Raw genomic sequence first — 20,159 nt, 5'->3', positions numbered from 1 at the left:
GGTGAAGCCTCACGCGAGGAAACGGCAGTGGGTCGGACCGGGCTCTTCCGGCATCCCACTTCCGGCGTCGTTCCCCGGCGTGCGGATCGGGGCCCGGACGCGCGGCTGGTGAGGGGGGCTGCGGGGGCCGAGGGGGGCTGCGGGGGCCGAGGTGGCCTGCGGGAGGCGGCGGGGCTCCCCTATCCTTTTTCCCGCGTCCAGCGCGCAGTCATCTCCTCTTTTCCCCTCGACAGGCGCCATGTTCCTGACCGCGCTCCTGTGCCGCGGCCGCATCCCCGGCCGGCAGTGGATCGGGAAGCACCGGCGGCCGCGGACCGTGTCGGCACTGGCGAAGCAGAACATGATCCGTCGCCTGGAGATAGAAGCGGAGAACCACTACTGGCTGAGCCGGCCCTTCCTCACGGCCGAGCAGGAGCGCGGCCACGCGGCGGCCCGCAGGGCGGCCGCCTTCGAGGCGCTCAAGGCGGCGCAGGCCGCCAAGTTCCCCGCGCACCGTCGGCTGGAGGACCAACTCGACCACCTCAACGTCACCAGGAGGTGGTCCTGACCGTGAGCCCCGCTGGCCCCCGGCCCCGCACGCTCCACTGCCTGCAGTCGGGTCTCGTTCGTCCCTGAGGGACGGTGGGGGCATGGCCTGCGTCACAAGCGACACAAACGTCATTTTTACGAAGTCGCAATAAAGCTACCAACTGTGCTTTTTTGGCGTCAGTGTGAGATTCTTGTTGGGGCTTGATCACGCAGCCGTACCTCTGTCAACAATAACTGACTAAACGCAAATGGAAAAAAACGAGCTTTTTCAGTTAAACAGACTCATGGAAATAACGTTTTCTACCGAGATTTACCTCTAAAAGTGGACAACTGAAAATTATGTTCAGTAAAAGCTGAATTAAAGCTTTTTTGATAAATCCATCTATATCTTTGGCCTAGGTAAGCTACAGTTTTGTCACAGTCAATACTTGTGGTTATTAGATTATTTAGAAAATAATAGTAGAAAATTAGTAGATTCTTATTTTTAACTCAACACTGTATGTTACCTGATTTTAAAGATGGCAAAAATCATAGCTATTCTTTCACTTTGTAAATATCAGTTTATAACAATAACAACAACTGTTCAAATACAGGAATTTATTTATTAATAAAGTAAATCATCATCATGATTTCGGGAGAAAAGTTTTAAAATGTTCAACTTTCACGTTAACGTAGGGTAGGCCACCCAAAGACAAAAAAGCAGAGATACCAAAGTCATGGTCCAGGGTTACACATGAGAAACAAATACAAGACTTATGGGACTTGGTAAGTAAAAATAAACTGTATTCCAAATTCTTCCATATAAAAACATTAATGATCACCTTAAAATAGTGTCCATCTTATGGGCATAGACTCATCTGCAATCGTACAAATATGATAAACTCAATCACTTTCTGAAGCTTTTAATACAAATACAGTTCCTTGCTGCTTTATGCAACTCAACAAAATGTAAAGTGAAGTCGTTAGAAAAATACAGACCTTTCTGAATCTATATTGCATTTTAAATTTAAATTGGAAAATACAGTTCAGATCATACGAAACAATTTCAGGTTTAATATTAGCTGTATCATAGAATATTAAATATGGTCTTTATTTTGGCTGAAATGTAAAAATATGGTTAATTTCTCAACAGGTTAAAAATACTTTGCATTGATAGCAGTGCTAGTCCTAGAACAACATGTAAGCAAAACATATTTGTAAGTCATTTGTCCATGCAGATCCCAACACTAAGCCCTTATATGCATCTGCTTTAAATATGATGGAAGGGAAATCTCACATAACTGAAAATCTGTAATTTAAGAAATGGGACAAACAGTCAAAATCTGCTTCCAACAGAAAACTCAAGTAAACACTGCATATTTCATTTAAGCTAAGTTCAATTAACTTAGGACACACTGGGTCATAACCACTAAATATGTAAAAGGATTTTTAAAAAAATTCCACATGCAAAGATGAAACTGCTTTTGTAAGTAGTGCAAGTTTAGTGACCACTAAGCTGCAGCTGCTCTTTGGTTTGGCACAGTGACAGTGGTCAGATGTCTCAGGTACTGAATATTCAAGTCAGTTCGTACCCAGGTAAAACCAAGTTTCCTGTTTTAATTTGTTTTTAATGGCAATGGCAAGACCTGAAATTCAATTTTACTTTCCTTAAATGTCACAACTGTTCAAGTGCTTGAAACAACAAAGATCCTACTAATAAATTTTGACAGGGCTTCACTTTGACTATTTCACCCCAAAGGTCGGCAGCACTGATCTGTAGCAGCTGAAATACCAAGGAGACAGCCTTTCCTTGGTTCCCATCCCACTGCAGGCCGTTGCTGAATAGTCATTAACAAGTATGAATAAACTTGGTCAATTATTATGTAAAATGTGGCAGACATTGGCCATAAATTAATTAAACCAAAGGTAACAAAGGCTTTAGCTGAAAATTTCTGAAAAGGTGTATACTATGTTATTAAAAAAGATGATGTTAAATGACAGAAATTGAAAGAACTGAAAAAGACAAAAACACCAAAAAGCACCGAGATAGGTTAAGGGGAAAATTAAGTTTCCTCAGTTGTTAATCAGGTGCATGCAAATCTTTTGACTTGAATATAGAAATGTCCATAAGAAGTACCAGGAGGACATTTCTGAAAGCAGGCATATACATTTAAACATTTACCATTTCCTTATAATAGGCAAACTGCCAGACTAAAGTGATGTTTCTGGTTGGAAACTGATACCCCTTAACTCTAACATTTTCTAGAATCAAGATTATTAAGACTACCGTGTTGAAATAAAGGTAGAAGCCATATTATAGTGTTCCAAATTGTATTTTCAAAGCTAACTCATTCCTCTAGCTTGAAGGGGAAAAATTACTTCCTTTTAAAATCTAGTAATATAGCCCATGAAGTTAAGACAAATCCTGTAAACTGTAAACCTGCAATAGATGGAAATTACAGAGCTATCCCTAGTATACTGTTTGGCGTCCAAAAATATTTGCTGGACAAATGTAAAGTAAGGTATTGTGCAGAATTAGAAACCGAAGAATATTAAAGGTTGTCCCATCCAAATCATTTATAACAGACCTTCCCCCACTTCCATTTTACAGATGAGAAAACTAACTGGGATATTTATAGATGCTGGTTAAAATCTACCCACTTCCAGCAGCAATCAATCATTTTAGTTTTGACTGAACAGTATAAACAGGAGTAACATCAGTACATTGTTTCTCCTTACAGGATATGAATTCTAATCTTTAGAGTTAATGCAGCAATTTCTGTCACTTAGACTAGACTTCAAAAGGAAAAGGGGTAATAAGCGTCTAGGCAGAAAGGGGTTGCTGTTAGGAAGTCAGATTTAAAATCCTGCATATAAAAGTGAAATCTACCTCTCAGAGAATGGAAGTTTTGAATGACTGCTCAGGTGAGAATTTGTTTCTTGACAGTGGCTAGGGTTAACTGTTATACTGAACAGTTTTACCCTCCGTTCAAATGCATTTTAAGTTGCTGTCTAAGCTGTTATGGGATTATTGTAAAAAGTTTCAAAGCAAAGTTCAGTCTTTACTTAAAACTGAAATTTGAAAGTCAACAGCAGGTAACACTCTGAAAACATATTTTAACAGCTTGCTTATAGCTTCTCTTTCTTTTTTCTTCTAGTCACTTCAACTCAATCCTACTGTGTCCAGTATTTCTACAGCACATGTAACCTTTGTTTCCCTACCCGTATAAATACCCATGAAAGTTCAACAAAAAAGTGCATTAAAAGCAAACACAAATAAAAAATTTCTTACGATGCCAAATTTTCTTTAAGCCTTGGGCACAAAACTACACATGGTTTAATTAATGGTTGAACTAAGCCTTCAATGAATTAGACAAATGTGCTCCAAATGATTATATTTAGGTATCTAAATACTTCTGAGTGTTAATTTATAGCCAACAATAAAAAAATCTTTGTTAAAAATGTTGAAAAGTATAAAACAGTTAACTATAAATTAGCAAACACCAAAATTTTTTAAAAAAAGCAGTTATTTTCTTTCTTACACAGTACAAGCAGCAGTAATTTGCATATTATTATTCACTTTCAGCCACCATACTGACCTAGATGTACTTAAGTTTTTAGCTTGTGTTTCTAGAGTGAAAATTTATATGGAAACTAAGAAACAACTCTAATAATATAACCCACTTATCAAAAAAAATGCGTATGTCATGTTAACATGTGACCTGATAGCTCATATTATGGCATCTCATGTTATTATGAGAAAATGTTACTTCCAAAGGAAAATGAAGTCTCTTGTGGCTGTGAGTCAACGCTGAACAAATGGGCTCATTTAAGATTAAGGCATCTTCCCGCTCTGGAGCAGTGCTTCTGTGGATCCAGCAATCTGTACAAAGGTTTCCTTTTTTAAAAAATATATCTTCGTTTATACTTCAATTATTTCACCCATTGATCATTTTCTTGCAAATAAAACAGAAAATATCAGTCCACAATATGTTTTTATAAACCTACAAAACCAAAGACAATTGAATTATTAAAACTTGATTTTATATTTCTGAAAATAAGATTGATTAAACAGTTCTCTGGGCTAAGGTATAAAGCTGCTAATATAACAAGAAAGGAAATACTTTAATTCTACTAATATGCTCTTAATAATAAAGGTTTTTAAAAGCTGGAGACAAGGGCCAGATCTCTGACTCTGTCTCCCTGAAGCCATCACATGAGCATTTTAACAGAGGCCGAGGCTTACACTTTTCCCTTACTGTTAACCCGGGCCTAAGCTGAGGAGATTGCTACTGGATGTCTGTGGGAATTTCAGTGAAAGTGAAGTCACTCAGTCATGTCCGACTCTTTTCGACCCCATGGACTGTAGCCTACCAGGCTCCTCTGTCCATGGAATTTTCCAGGCAAGAGTACTGGAGTGGGTTGCTATTTCCTTCTCCAGGGGATCTTCCCGACCCAGGGATCAAACCCCGGGTCTCCCGCATTGCAGGCAGACGCTTTACCATCTTAGCCACCAGGAATTTCCGTGAGGATTCTTAAACAGAAGCATCAGCCATCATTCCACCTATACACAGAAGAGCGCAGAGACAGGACCGGGAGCCCTGTCTGAGGAAGACCAGCTCTCCCCGGGGCTGCCGGTGACATGTCATTATCACGTGTGGCTCGGGCTGCCCCCTGCCTGCTGGGAGCCCCAACAGGGGCTGGTGATGTGCAAATGGGCTCCAGGTCCTTGTAAGGAACCGAATGCTAATGACAAACACTCATGAGGCAGCACATGTCCTAGATGAGATTACAGATAAGAACAGGACAACTGGGGTAATAAAGGTGTGTTGTCTTACACTGCTAAGTGTGTATACTTTGTTAGGCAGCAACAGGTAACCAATAAACACCACATGTGGGTTTTAAAAAACGTAACAGCTCCACGTGATGCCTCTGAGCCAGTGAGCTCAGCTTCCACTGACAGGTGCACAGCTTTCTTCTCAAGAGCTCAGTGTCCCTGCGGGTCAGGGTCAGCACCGCCCTCACAAGGGCCCCTAGTCCTATTTAAGTAAACCTCCTCTGGCTACTGTTGCTGGGCACAGAAGCAGCATCGCTGGCCTGGGTACTCAGACACAGAGAACTGCTTTCTGCTGCATCTTTTGCCAGGTAAAGAACACCAATGAGCCTCTTAAGTCTTAGTCCCTCTTCTCTGGATCAAATTTCTTCAGCACTGGGCAAAAGTCACCTTTTCCCCTTAGATAAATTAATAATACTGTTTACTGAAAAGGTTAGTTGTCCATATTTATTCATTTCTTCATTATTCTACCAATAAATATTTAGTAAGACTGTGCTAGGAATGGGAAGAAAACCGGGAGGTAGGCAGCTGTGATCTTTCAGTCTGTCCTGAGCTATTTGATACCATAATGGAAAGAATGAGAAAGACTCAACTACAGACTCTTTTGAGAGTATGACATGCAAATAAGGGGCAATTTTTGGAGCAATTACCTTTATACTGTCTTACCTTGCTCTTATTCAATTGGTTAGTTATGAACAAGTGGTACTCAGTTTTCTATTGCCACTGTTACATGGTTATTTGTCCCTGTAAGCACATAATTATATATGACATGACAGAAAAAGAAGTATTAGGTTCCTAGCTAAATGGTAAAATTGATGATCACAGTAAAAGCAAGTCTTATGTAAAACTAAATAGGCTTCTGGTGCTAACCATCTGTCTGCTGTTAGAACCCAGAAGGAAGGAAAGCAGCACTAAGATCTGAAAGTCTGGTTTTCACACTAGGTGAAAATGTCCACTGGCTCTAAAGATGTTTAGCAGCAGTCATTTCAAGTCCAGAAACCTCTGATTTTCCCTCGACTTCATACTGAGGGGCGAATAACCTGGATGAAGGCCTTAATGATGCTAAGTTAAGAGAATTTAAATGCTACTTAAAGCCAAAACAACAAGAAGTCAGAAATTCTGACAAGAAGTTTTCAAGGCTCTTTCCTACAGTTAGTTACAAACTGATTGTTAGTTACAAATGGATCTGAATGTCCAAACCATTTTCCTATAGTGCCAGAAGAATATTATTACTAGTGTTATTAAGAACCACAGATACGTATTAAGCTAGTAAATGGTCAGACTACCTATTACAAACCCAGGCCTGACTCAAAATCCCACTGCTATCTTACCAACTGTTCTAGAACGTATCCACAAATTCATGAAATGATTAAGAGTCATCACTAAAAGGTTAAAATGTTAAAATATACTCAGTGCACTATTTTTATACTAAGAAAAGATAGCCAAAGAGTACAAGGCATTCCAAAAATATTATCTTTTCGGGGACTTCCCTCATGGTCCAGTGCTTAAAGACTTCACCTCCCAACGCAGCAGGTGAGGGTTAGATCTCTGGTCGGGGACTAAAATCCCACATGCCTTGTGGCCAAAAAACCAAAACAAAACAGAAGCAAAGTTGTAACGAGTTCAATAAAGACTTAAAAAAAATTATTTTCAAATAAGCAAAAGCTATGACCCTAAAGAATAACCTTGTTTAAACATTATCCAGAATACTGTGCCCTAAACAACTTTCTACATCTGAGGTGATGAAATACATGGCTGGATAACAACAAGGAAAAACAAAAAACTGTGAACAGAAAAAAAACAGCAGCAGTCACTACACTTCTCATTGAACCCTCGCCTCCATGAAAGCTCCAAGTCAACACTAACAGCCCACAAAGTAGACATTTTATTAAAAAGTTTCAAATATTTTAGTATCTTAAAATATCACATAGTGTATTTCACTTTTTCCACATTTATTAAGTCTGGTGGTTTTCATTTTAAGCAGATGAAGCAGTGTTTTCAGATGACAACCATTACCTGATCCGCCAACACCTTCTTCAGATCCACTCTCCAGCCACTGAGGGTCACTGTCCAACAGGCGGTTTTTTGATTCACTAAGCGGTTTGATAGGAAAGGGCTGATTTGACCCAATACTGAAAGAAGAGCAAATCATTCAGTAAAGAGTTTAATGCTTGATTAAGAGTATTTAATTAATAAGCAGCAAATTAGCATTCCTTTTCCTAAATATGTAAGGGCAACGCATGAGATCTCAGCACGCTGAAAAAACTCCATCTTCAGAAGAAAATTATGCCCCCAACCCCCGATTAAATGGCTCCCTAGACCCAAGAATCTGTACTCAGCACTGCCAAAGAAAACAATTAGGCAAAAGAAAAATAGCTTCAGAGGCCAATCTGAAATGTGTTTAACGTGTTAATGTTAATCAAGAGCTGTAAGGTAGCATAGAACAGGTGAGGATCTAGGTCTGTGGCCAGGACAAAAAATTACCTGTCATTTCCCAAGTTTTCTGCTTTCTACCTCTGCAGTATAGATCTAAGGGGGAAAAATGATTCAGTGATTCAGTGCAGACTTATTTTTCTAGCTAAGAGATCCAGGGAGGGAGGGAGTGGAGGAACACAAGAAGGAAGAAAAGGGAACTATTATTTTGGGGTACGCACTATGGGCCAGACACTGCGCTAGGTGCTTTCATAATCGCCAGCTTCACAACAACCCTGGAAACAGGATGAATCCTCCGTTCACAGAGCTGGCAGCTGAGGCTCAGACTAACTTGTCTAAGGTCCACAGGCCCACAGTAAATGTTAGAGCTGTGAGGTCCCAAGGCCTTAGGTTCTAGGTTCTAAGGCCCATGTTCTAACAAAAGTAATCTGTGACCCCTTATCCCCCACAGTTTATTTCTGGAGTAAATACATTTCAAGTGTTTCACTTTGACAGAGGTACCTCTACCTTCTTTAAAATTTAACCTAAAATGAACTATTTCTCTGAATTTATCAATCAGTGTGCTTGCCATACAAACTCTTGAGAAAATATCCTCTAAGATGAATAAGAAGAAATTTTGTATCTGTATTTTTGAATCCTCATTCATATTATTTTCACAGTCCAGTTAAAATCTGTTTATCAAAATAAAATGGAGAATAGTACAATCACTAACTTCTTTGAAAATATAACTGACAGAAACCAACATAATCAAATCTCAAGAGTCTCTGTTTCCAGGAAGATGCAGAACAGGTAGGGGAGCCATGCTTCCTTCTCTGCCGAGACACTTCCAATGACACGAGCCTGTCTTGGCCCAACTACTAACAGGTGGCATTCATTTTCATACTCTCAAAGTGTTCCAGTTTGAATGGTTACCTTAAGCATATCAGCTGTATGCATACACTGACCCTCAGTTAGAAACCTGTACAGAATTTATCTTTCCTGTCTCTGCCGGCTTACCACATTCCTACTGTATTTATCTAAGTGTAACACACACACACAGATTGCTTTACAATGAATTCTGAAAAACGTAACAACAACAAGAAGCACACCTTCTGGCACTTTCACTTTGGTTTGAGACAGAAGCTTGCTCTGGATCCGTCCCCACAAGGCGAGTCGGAAAACTGCAGCCGTCACCCTGGCTGCAATAATGAAAAATACCAGTGATAATCTAATCATATCAAGTTAAATCAAAGTGGTCAAATTTAACACCTATTTTTCAGAAGGATGGTATAAAGAGATTATTATAACTTGTCATTTCAGAGAATAATTTCTAAGATTTCTAATTCAGAGGGTTATTAGACTTCACTGAGGAAGTAAGTCTGTCTTTTATAATTTACATGCAATTAAAAACTATCTTCTATGACTATTAAAATTATGATGACTTAAAGTTATAATACCTAAAGTTATGATACCTTAAACAATAGATTCAAACATCTGGATAACTGACTTGCCTGTTACAATCATTTAAGATATCACAGATGCTCAAACTGAAATTCAAGATGTAAATTCCATATATTCATTCATTCAACAACATTCATTAAACAAATATTTACTGGATGGTCTAAGTACCATTTTAACTGTTAGGGATATATCACTGAATAAAAGAAAAGAAAATCTAAAAAAGTACAGCTATGCCTCACTTCCACATTTTTAAAACATCAAAACTGTGTCCAGCAGGGAGTTCCACTTCCAGCCAAGATGGATTAATGGGAAGATTTGACCTGCTGTCAAACAGCTGACAGACAACTGTTTTCCTAACAGGCCACACAGAACTGTGGTGTCTTAGAGAAGTGAAGCCAGCCAAGGAGTCACAGTTTCTGCCAGAGCCTGAGCACCAGTGGGTGGGGGTGGGGAGGGGTTGTGTTGGCAAGCAGGGCAAGGTGGTCTCACTGAACTGAGGGGACAGAGCTGAGCAAGAGGAAGATGTGCAGAGAAAGGGCTCCATGAATCTGCACAGGGTTCTACTTGAGCCTTTAGATGAATTCTCAGCCACGTGTGTGAATCTGGGAAAAGAGCAACTGCACAGTGGAGCCACAGCGCACTGCCAGCATCCACGCTGACCCGCCAGAGCAGAGAGACCGCACTGAACACCGGGATCTGGCGGGGACCCCAGTGGGCTCTCACCTTTGTTGTAGGATTAACTTGCCTACTCTACACCAACCTAGCAAAGGTTAAAACAAGCCTCAGGAGGACTCAACTGAAACTCAAGTAACTTAACAGTCTGCCAAAACAAAATCCAACATTCTTTAAAGGGAGACAAATTTTAAATATTCAGAATTCGAAATGTCCACCATCCAGTCAAAAATTACTAGCATTAAAAAAAAAAGTCAACAGAAAAGGTTTAGAAATGACCATGAAAACCGGAAACATACACTTAAATGAAGAGAAATGTAAAATATGAAGAAAGAACCAAATCGAACTTCTGAAGCTGAAATATATATATATCTAAAATCTGAAATAAAAAACCTCACTGGATGAGCTTAACAGTAGACATTACAGAAGAAAAGATCAGTGAACTCACAGACATGTGACAGTAGAAACTATCCAACTTGAAGCAAAGAAAGAAGAAAGATGGAAGTGAGAAGAGAGGGACAACAGCAACAACCAGTGCGTCTCAAGCAATGTTTAAGAAGAACCTGAAAAGCTAGTTGGGGGAGGGCACAGGAAGAGGGAAGCAGGCAACAAGAACAATAGAAAATTGTATCAAAATTACTCAGACTTGATGAAAACTAAAAATTCATAGATCCAAGAAGCCTAATGAACTCTAAAGAGGATAAACATAGGGAAAAGCATACAGAGGAACATAATAAGCAAACCACTTGTAACTAGTGATACAGACAGAGTCTTAAAGGAGCCACAGAGGGAGAGAGAGAGAGTAATTTACAGGCACATCTCATTTTATTGTGCTTCATTATGCTCTTGGCAGATACTGTGATTTTTAGAAATTAAAGGCTTGAGGCAACCCTGCACTGAACAAGTCTTCCAGTGCCATTTTTTCCAACAGCATTTGCTCACTTTGCATCTCTGTGTCACGTTTTGGTAATTCTTGGGATATTTCAAACCCTCCATTAGCAAAAAGATCACAACTTGCTAAAGGCTTTAGATAATAAATCAAAGTATGTACATTGTCCTTTTAAAAAAAAGATATAATGTTATCAAACACTTAAAAGTCTATGGTTAGTGTAAATATTGCTTTTATATGCACTGGGAAACCAAAAAATTCGTATGACTCACTTTATTGTGATACCTGCTTTATGTGGGGTTGGGAACCAAACCCGCACTATCACTGAGGTGCGGTTGTACAAACAGTGGAATAAAGGTTATTAATAAGAGGGAGGCTGATTTACTGACACAAACAACATAAGACAGAGGATAAGGGAACAACATCTTTAAAGAAGAAAAAAAAAAAAAAAAAACGAGCCAAAAAAACCAACTGCCAACACTGAAATTTCTGTTTAGGAGAAAATAACCTTAAAAAATAAGTCTGTCAAGAGTGGAAAAACCTGAATATGAGAGAAAATAGATAAAGCACACAGAAGAGACTGGTGCACTTCAAGGTGAAACGCAGGAAGAAGACTGAACGAGAAGTGAGCTGCCCACCAGTGAGCTGAGGCAGAGACCCCAGCTGGCCGCAGACATGCAGCTGAAGCCCCTGCAGTGATGTGGGAGAGGGGTGGCAGAAGAAATACTTGAAGAAAAAAAAAAAAATACTTGAAGAAACAGTGGTTAAAGGTATTTTTCCAAATTTGATGGAACTTTAAGTTACAGATCCAAGAAGCACAACAATCCTAAGCACAAGAATCATGAAGAAAATGACATCATTTGCATGAAACTAGTGATAAGAGTTGACTCACTGAAAAAGACTCTGATGCTGGGAGGGATTGGGGGCAGGAGGAGAAGGGGACGACAGAGGATGAGATGGCTGGATGGCATCACGGACTCGATGGATGTGAGTCTGAGTGAACTCCGGGAGATGGTGATGGACAGGGAGGCCTGGCGTGCTGCGATTCATGGGGTCGCAAAGAGTCGGACACGACTGAGCGACTGAACTGAACTGAAGTGATAAACAAACTGTATGAAACTAGAGGTAAACAAAATCTTAAAACTAGGCAGAGAAAAAAGTCATATTACACAAATAGAAAAAAGATAATGTCCACAAACTTCTCATCAGAAAAAATGCAAGCAACATCTACAATTCTATACCAAGCATAAATGCCTTTCAAAAATGAAGGCAATTGGGAATTCCCTGGGAGTCTAGTGGTTAGGACTGTGTACTTCCACGGCTAGGGCCCAGGTTCAGTCCCTGGTCAGGGAATTAAGATTCCACATGGTGTGGCAAAAAAGATAAAGAAGGCAAAGATGTCATTTTCAAACAAATAATAAGCAATATAGTTAATTAAGGGAAAAAAGAAAAAGGAACGCACAGCACTTATAAATATGGTATTTGAATTTCAACTACTTTTTACTTTTTTATAATAAATTTGTGTATGGATGGCGTAGGATGGCTGAAAATTTTGGAGAAAGGAAATTATGAATCATTTTGAGCATATATTCTCATTTAAATTTGAGGTAAAAACTGCATTATGTGTTGGGTCTTCTTTAAGATACAACAGATTATATAACCTGGAAGGAATGATGCTAAAGCTGAAACTCCAGTACTTTGGCCACCTCATGTGAAGAGTTGACTCATTGGAAAAGACTCTGATGCTGGGAGAGATTAGGGGCAGGAGGAGAAGAGGATGACAGAGGATGAGATGGCTGGATGGCATCACCGACTCGATGGATGTGAGTCTGAGTGAACTCCGGGAGTTGGTGATGGACAGGGAGGCCTGGCGTGCTGCAATTCATGGGGTCACAAAGAGTCGGACACGACTGAGCGACTGAACTGAACTGAAGTGGAAAAATCTCTGAAGATATGGCTAATACATTCTTATGATTTTTTACTTCAAAAACATTTTCATTTTGAAGGATATGGAGTGATTATTATTTTCTATGAATCATCTCCCCCCCCCCAATTCTCACTAAAACATATGCCCAAACTCTCCTTTATCCATAAAAAAATATGAAAAACAAAATACTCATGTAATCAAGATATTCTGAGTTTTCATTCTCAAGGCTCATATCATAACATACTGGATTTTCTGAATCCTAAGAATGTAACCAGAGAGAGACTGTCATAGATTCCATAATATCTGAGACACGCATTTTAGAAGCTACCTTGAAAATACTGGAAGCAGCCAATATTTCTTTTCATCGCCAAAGACTTGTCTCCAGTTTTTACTGCATCCAAGTGAGAAACCATTTCCATCAGCTCCATATGAAAACATGGGTGCACGGAATGATTCTGTTTGGATATATTAAAAAAAGAAGAGTTAACCTATTTGAAAATTATAAGAGGGAAGAAAAGTACCAATTTTTTTTTGCTTTATATCTTTGATATCAAAAACTATAAATATAACTTAAAACAAATACTATATTTGTAACACTTAAAAATGAGTTTCTAAAACTTTTCTGGGAAAACAATATAACCTCTGAATACTTCATCACCTTTATAAAATCTACTGAAGTATGTTCAATATACCTTACATATATATATATATACATACATATATAAGATATTCTATCTCTTGCAACTTCACTCATTCATTATGTATGAACTTCCTACTGTGTGCCTTATGGCACAGTTCTAAAGTTTTGGGATTCCTAAATAATTATAACTTATGTAACCTACTTACCTATGGTTGTTCTGTTTTTTCCAACTAGCCAGCAGTGGTAGCTGAGAAGTGACAATACGCTGATGAAGAACATTGTAGACACAAAGAAAAGAAAAAGTACGTGGAATTTTGCACGTGTATCTGTGAGTTCATTCTGAGGAAAGAGAAGAGACGAATTACTTTTGAGAATAGTCAACCTCTAAAATACACTCTTATTATTTGGTTCTTTTTAATGACTGTTGAATTCACAAAAAAAAAAAAAAAAAGCCAGGTATGAGAAGTAATAAAATAAATTAGATAATACATCCAAAAGCAACATGTCCCAAAGCAGAGAGCTGGTATTACCAAAGGGGCTTGCTTACATGTCAGGAAGAGTCACTTTAAAAACTCCTCTTAAATTTTAGCAACATTTTCAGTAATAAATAAAAAGATGAACATTTTACTCAACATGTTTCTTTCACAGTTTATACATATATTTAAGCTTGCCCCCAAATCTAGGATACATGAGGGTTTTCTCCATCTAAGCTAAAATATTTGCTTGTGGTAGTTATGTATGCTGCTAACCAGAAGCTAGCTGTGATAAAGCTCTTGTCGGACTTCCCCAGTCTCTGTTCTTGGAACAAACATACTGGGAACAGGCTACCCCTGGAGCTGCTTCCATGCCTACCTGCACATTCCTACAGACCTTTTCCTGGTAATTCCCAATTCTGGTATATAAATTTGCCACAAGGTATCAGTGAATGAAAACAGCAACTCTGTTACCTATCATAATGGTCATATTCATCTCAACAGAAGCACATGTTCACCTAGAAGAAGTGAGGATCTAGCAAGGGGAGAAGGAGAAGCCTTCGGCAGTCACTCTCACAGTATAGGCCAACCACAGCCTCAGAGAACACGAGCTGCTCCTGCTTGACTTAAAACACTGTTCATAGGCTAGTGAAGTGAAGAGTGTTAGCTGCTTAGTCGTGTCTGACTCTTCGCGAGCTCACGGACTGTAGCCCTCCAGCCTCCTCTGTCCGTGGAATTCTCTAGGCAAGAATACTGGAGTGGGTTGCCACTCCTTTCTCCAGGAGATCTTCCTAACCCAGTGATCGAACCTGCATCTCTTGCACTGCAGGCAGATTCTTTACCATGTGAGCCCACCAGGGAAGCCAGCCTAAGTGGTAGGTTTTTAGCGTTAGCTATTTCTGACACCCATCTTTTCCTCTTGTCTTCTAGAGGAAACACAACTCCTTTTAAATACAAGTGATTCTCCTATCTCCCCATCTTGCGAAGCAAATGAGTATTACACATATTCACTATAAATGTCACAAAAAAAGATGGCAAGAATGTCATGGCAATAATGTATTTTACCTTTGGACAACTCTCTGTAGATTTCCTGCGGCAAAGCTTGTACAAATAGAGACAGTGTATTAAGAAACCACTTTTTATACAAAATTATCCTGCGCACTATTGTTGTAAACCTTTCATGTCTTGAAGGGTCACCAAGTTGTTGCTCTTTAAACGTCATCGATGACGTTTTCTCAAGAAAACACAAAAGACAAGGAGATTCCGCTCTCCAAGCACATTTAGGGTATACTTTACACACCCTTCCACGAAATTTTTAAAACAGATTTGTATCCAGGAAGGAATAAAATTAATTTTGCTTAGCACATAGCTTTTTAAAAAACTTCTGATGAGTGATTTCTGAAAACCAGGCCTGGTCCCTTCTGTCCCGCCTCACTGGTGGGCAGCAGCCTTGGGAAAGGTGCCCTCACCTACCATGTGGTCTAGTCCCTGCACAGCAATCCGAGGGGCCCTGAGGAAGTCAGACGGCCTCACCCCTCTGCTCCCCATTCTGACCCTGGCAACACCCCCGAAGGCCCTCTCCCCTTGGGCCTCCTCCTGGGCTGCATCAGCCTCCCTCTGGCTCAGCCTCACGAGACAAGCCTCCTGGCACTGGCTCCTCCTCTTGGGCCTTGACTCTAAAGTATACATGCTTCCTCTGTTTGAGATGTTCTTCTCTCAGATATCCATTAAGTTCTGTCATATCTTTGTCAACTATTACCTTCTTACTGAGGCCTAACATGACATTCCATTAGTTTCAGGAGCTCAACATAACGATTCCATGCACGTCTTTAACTGCATAATGATCCTAACAGTAAGTCTAGCTGATGTCCAACACCACACAGTCACAGAATCTTTTTTCTTCTAATGAGATCTTTACAACTCTAATTCTTAAAGACTTTCAAATATACTTATTAACTATAGTCACCACGTTGGACATTACATCTCCAGACTTTACTTTGACCACCCTCACCCATTTTACCCATCCTCTACCCCATACTTCTGACAAACACCAAAATGTTCTTTTTGTCTACGAGGCTTTTTTTTTTAATTCCACATATAAGTTAGATAATATGGTATTTGTTTTTCTCTGACTTGATTCAATTAATATAATGCCTTCAAGGTCCATCTGAGTTGTCATAAATGGCAAGATTTCCTTCTTGGTTTATGGTAGAATATTCCACTGCACATTTAAAAATTTTTGTTTATTCTTGATTGTGCTGGCTCCTTGCTGGACTTTTCCTAGTTGCAGTGAGTGGGGGCTGCTCTTCACTGCAGTACACAGGTTTTTCATTTGCGGTGGCTTCTCTGGCTGGGGAGCACAGGCTCTAGATGTGTGGGATTCAACAGCTACAGCACATGGGCTCAGCAGTTGTGGCACACGGGCTTAGCTGCTCAATGGCACTTGGGATCTTCCTGAGCCAGGGACTGAACCCCTGTCCCCAGCATTGGCAGGTGGATTCTTATCCACTGGACTAAAAGTGAAATCCTCCATGGCATATTTATACCACAAGTTCTTCATCCACCAATGTAAACCTCAGTGTTTTCACGTCTTGGCTGTTGTAAATAATCTGTGACACAGGGGTGCAGGTATCTTTGTCAGTGTTTTCGTTTCCTCTGGATATATTCCGAGAAGCAGAATTTCTGGATTATGTGAGACGATAGTTCTAATTTTAATTTTCTGAGGATTCCTCATACCATTTTTCATAATAGCTGCACTAATTTACATTCCCACCAACACACAAGGGTTCTTTTTTCTCCCCATCTTTGCCAAAACTTGTTATTTCTTGTCTTTTTGATAACAGCCATTCTAACAGGTATAAGGTTTTTAAAAATACTTTCACTTATTTATTTGGCTGTGCCAGGTCTTAGTTGTGGGACACAGGATCTTTAGTTGTGGCATGTGAACTCTTCGCTGAGGAATGTGGGACCTAGTTTCCTGATCAGGGATCAAACCCAGGCCCCTTGCATTGGGAGTGTGGAGTCTTAGCTACTGCAACCCACAGGGAAATCCTGCTGCTGTGGTTTTGACTTGTATCTCCCTGATGATTAGTAATCCTGAGCATCTTTTCTTGCATTTGTTGGCTATCTATGTCTTCATTGGAGAAAGGTCTATTCAGACCCTCTGACCATTTTAAATCTGGCTGTTTTGTCTTGTTCTTGCTATTAAGCTGTGAGTTCTTTATATATTTTGGATATTATCCCTTATCAGATACATAATTTGCAAATATTTTCTTCCATCCAGTAGGCTTTTTATTTTGTTAATAGTTTCCTTTTCTGTACAGAAGCTTTCAGTTTGATGTGGTCTCACTTGCTGAGTTTTCTTTCCTTTTGTGGCTTTTATGTTTGGTGTCAAATCCACACAAGTCACTGCCAAGGCTGAGGTCAAGGAGCTCGCCCCCATGTCTTCTAGGTTTACAATTTCAGCTCTCATGTTCAAGTCTTTAGGAGCTGACTTTTGTCCATGATGGAGGACTAATGCTCAGTTTCATTATTCCACATGTGGCTGTATAGGTCTCCCCAAACCATTTACTGAACAGACTGTCTTTTTCCCATTGTATATCCTTGGCTCCCTGTCATAAATTAATTGATGCTTGGGTTGATTTCAGGGCTCTTATTCTGTTCCACTGATCTATGTGTCTGTTCTTATGCCAATAACATACTGCTTTGATTACTACAGATGTGTAATATAGGAAGCGAAATACCTCTACCTTGTTCTTTTTCAAGACTGTTTTTGTCATTTGCAGCCTTTTGTGGTTCCATACAAATTTTAGGGTTGTCCTACTTCTGGAAAAACGTTATTGGAATTTTAATTTTAATGGGGATTGCAATGAATCTGCAGATTACTTTGGGTAGTATTTATATATATAGAATGGGAAAGACTACAGATCTCTTCAAGAAAATTAGAGATACCAAGGGAACATTGGTATGAGTGGTGTGATCACTCATCTAGAGCCAGACATCCTGGAATGTGAAGTCAAGTGGGCCTTAGAAAGCATCACTACGAACAAAGCTAGTGGAGGTGATGGAATTCCAGTGGAGCTGTTTCAAATCCTGAAAGATGATACTGTCAAAGTCCTGCAGTCAATATGCCAACAAATTTGGAAAACTCAGCAGTGGCCACAAGACTGAAAAGGTCAGTTTTCATTCCAATTCCCAAAGAAAGGCAATGCCAAAGAATGCTCAAACTACTGCACAGTTGCACTCATCTCACATGCTAGTAAAGTAATGGTCAAAATTCTCCAAGCCAGGCTTCACCAATACGTGAACCGAGAACTCCCTGATGTTCAAGCTGGTTTTAGAAAAGGCAGAGGAACCAGAGATCAAATTGCCAACATCCGCTGGATCATGGAAAAAGCAAGAGAGTTCCAGAAAAACATCTATTTCTGCTTTATTGACTATGCCAAAGCCTTTGACTGTGTGGATCACAATAAACTGTGGAAAATTCTGAAAGAGATGGGAATACCAGACCACCTGACCTGCCTCTTGAGAAATCTGTAGGCAGGTCAGGAAGCAACAGTTAGAACTGGACATGGAACAGCAGACTGGTTCCAAATAGGAAAAGGAGTACGTCAAGGCTGTATATTGTCACCCTGCTTATTTAACATATGCAGAGCACATCATGAGAAAAGCTGGACTGGAAGAAACACAAGCTAGAGTCAAGATTGCCAGAAGAAATATCAATAACCTCAGATATGCAGATGACACCACCCTTATGGCAGAAAGTGAAGAGGAGCTAAAAAGCCTCTTGATGAAAGTGAAAGAGGAGAGCGAAAAAGTTGGCTTAAAGCTCAACATTCAGAAAACAAAGATCATGGCATCCGGTCCCATCACTTCATGGCAAATAGATGGGGAAACAGTGGAAACAGTGTCAGACTTTATTTTTTGGGGCTCCAAAATCACTGCAGATGGTGACTGCAGCCATGAAAATAAAAGACGCTTACTCCTTGGAAGGAAAGTTAGGACCAACCTAGATAGCATATTCAAAAGCAGAGACATTACTTTGCCGACTAAGGTCCATCTAGTCAATGCTATGGTGTTTCTTGTGGTCATGTATGGATGTGAGAGTTGGACTGTGAAGAAGGCTGGGCACTGAAGAATTGATGCTTTTGAACTGTGGTGTTGGAGAAGACTCTTGAGAGTCCCTTGGACTGCAAGGAGATTCAACCAGTCCATTCTGAAGGAGATCAGCCCTGGGATTTCTTTGGAAGGAATGATGCTAAAGCTGTAACTCCAGTATTTTGGCCACCTCCTGCAAAGAGTTGACTCATTGGAAAAGACTCTGATGCTGGAAGGGACTGGGGGCGGGAGGAGAAGGGGACGACAGAGTATGAGATGGCTGGATGGCATCATTGACTCGATGGACGTGAGTCTGCGTGAATTCCAGGAGTTGTTGATGGACAGGGAGGCCTGGTGTGCTGTGATTCATAGGGTCGCAGAGTTGGACATGACTGAGCGACTGAACTAACTGATATATAGTATTAATATTTTAAACAATATTAATTCTTTCAATCCATGAGCACAGATTATTTTTCCATTTATTTGGGTCTTCTTCAGTTGCTGTCATCAATGACTAATACTTTACAGTGTATAGATCTTTCATCTTTTTGGTTAAAGTTATTCCAAGGTATTTTATTCTTTCTGATGCAGTTGTAAATGGGACTGTTTCCTTAACTTCTCTTTCTAAAAATTTGTCATTAGTGTACACAGATGCAACTGATTTTTGTACATCAGTTTTGTATCATAAGACTTCAATGAACTTGCTTATTAATTAGCTAACAGGTTTTTTTTTTTTGGTAGAGTCTTTAGGATTTTCTAACATAATATGTCCTCTGCACACGGAGACAGCTTTACTTCTTCCTTTCATATCTGGATGCATTTTGTTTCTTTTTCTTGCCTAACTGCTCTGGCTAAGACCTTCCATACTATGTTGAATAAAAGTGGCAAGAGTGGGTATCCTGGTCTTGTTCCTGATATGAGAGGAAAGTTTTCAGCTTTTCACCACCAAGTATGATGTCAGCTGTAGGCTTGTCAGTATATGGCCATTAAACTGAGGTACGTCCCCGCTATACTAATTTTGTTGACAGTTTTTACCATAAGTGGATCTTGAATTTTGTCAAATGCTTTTTCTGTGTCTATTGAGATGATCATATAATTTTTATCCTTCATTTTGTTAATGGGGTGTATCACACATACTGCTCCACAGATGCTGAACCATCCTTGCATCCCTGGAATAAATCTTACTTGATCAGGGTGCATGTGGTCCTTTTAATGTATTGTTGAATCTGGCTTGTTAATATTTTATT

General features: G+C 39.8%; 2 protein-coding genes across 2 annotated transcripts in view; one reads left to right on the top strand and one right to left on the bottom strand.

The window, feature by feature from the left end:
• The first annotated feature begins 9 nt into the window (after positions 1-9).
• MRPL57 (mitochondrial ribosomal protein L57) lies at positions 10-694 on the top strand. Its single transcript, XM_052650107.1, has 2 exons — positions 10-108; positions 234-694. Exon 2 carries the CDS (start codon positions 239-241, stop codon positions 545-547), a length of 309 nt encoding a protein of 102 aa, XP_052506067.1. The 5' UTR covers positions 10-108; positions 234-238; the 3' UTR covers positions 548-694.
• A 3,518-nt stretch (positions 695-4,212) lies between these two features.
• ZDHHC20 (zinc finger DHHC-type palmitoyltransferase 20) overlaps positions 4,213-20,159 on the bottom strand; it is a 56,201-nt gene continuing 40,254 nt past the window's right edge. The window contains exons 8-12 of the mRNA XM_052650207.1: positions 13,549-13,681; positions 13,031-13,157; positions 8,863-8,952; positions 7,358-7,473; positions 4,213-4,511 (exon numbers count right to left, since the gene is read on the bottom strand). Of these exons, the coding sequence (XP_052506167.1) occupies positions 4,504-4,511; positions 7,358-7,473; positions 8,863-8,952; positions 13,031-13,157; positions 13,549-13,681 (474 nt within the window). The 3' untranslated portion in view covers positions 4,213-4,503. The remainder of the gene's footprint in view (positions 4,512-7,357; positions 7,474-8,862; positions 8,953-13,030; positions 13,158-13,548; positions 13,682-20,159) is intronic.

Source organism: Budorcas taxicolor, chromosome 12 (assembly GCF_023091745.1).
Source record: "Budorcas taxicolor isolate Tak-1 chromosome 12, Takin1.1, whole genome shotgun sequence".
In the NCBI taxonomy this organism is placed as follows: domain Eukaryota; kingdom Metazoa; phylum Chordata; class Mammalia; order Artiodactyla; family Bovidae; genus Budorcas; species Budorcas taxicolor.
The sequence above is the reverse complement of the archived record's forward strand: the minus strand, read 5'-3'. Positions and strand labels throughout refer to the sequence as shown.

What these genes read in the sequence shown, in the direction of transcription:
- MRPL57 (XM_052650107.1), top strand. Translation starts at nt 239, where the DNA reads ATGTTCCTGACCGCGCTCCTGTGCCGCGGCCGCATCCCCGGCCGGCAG.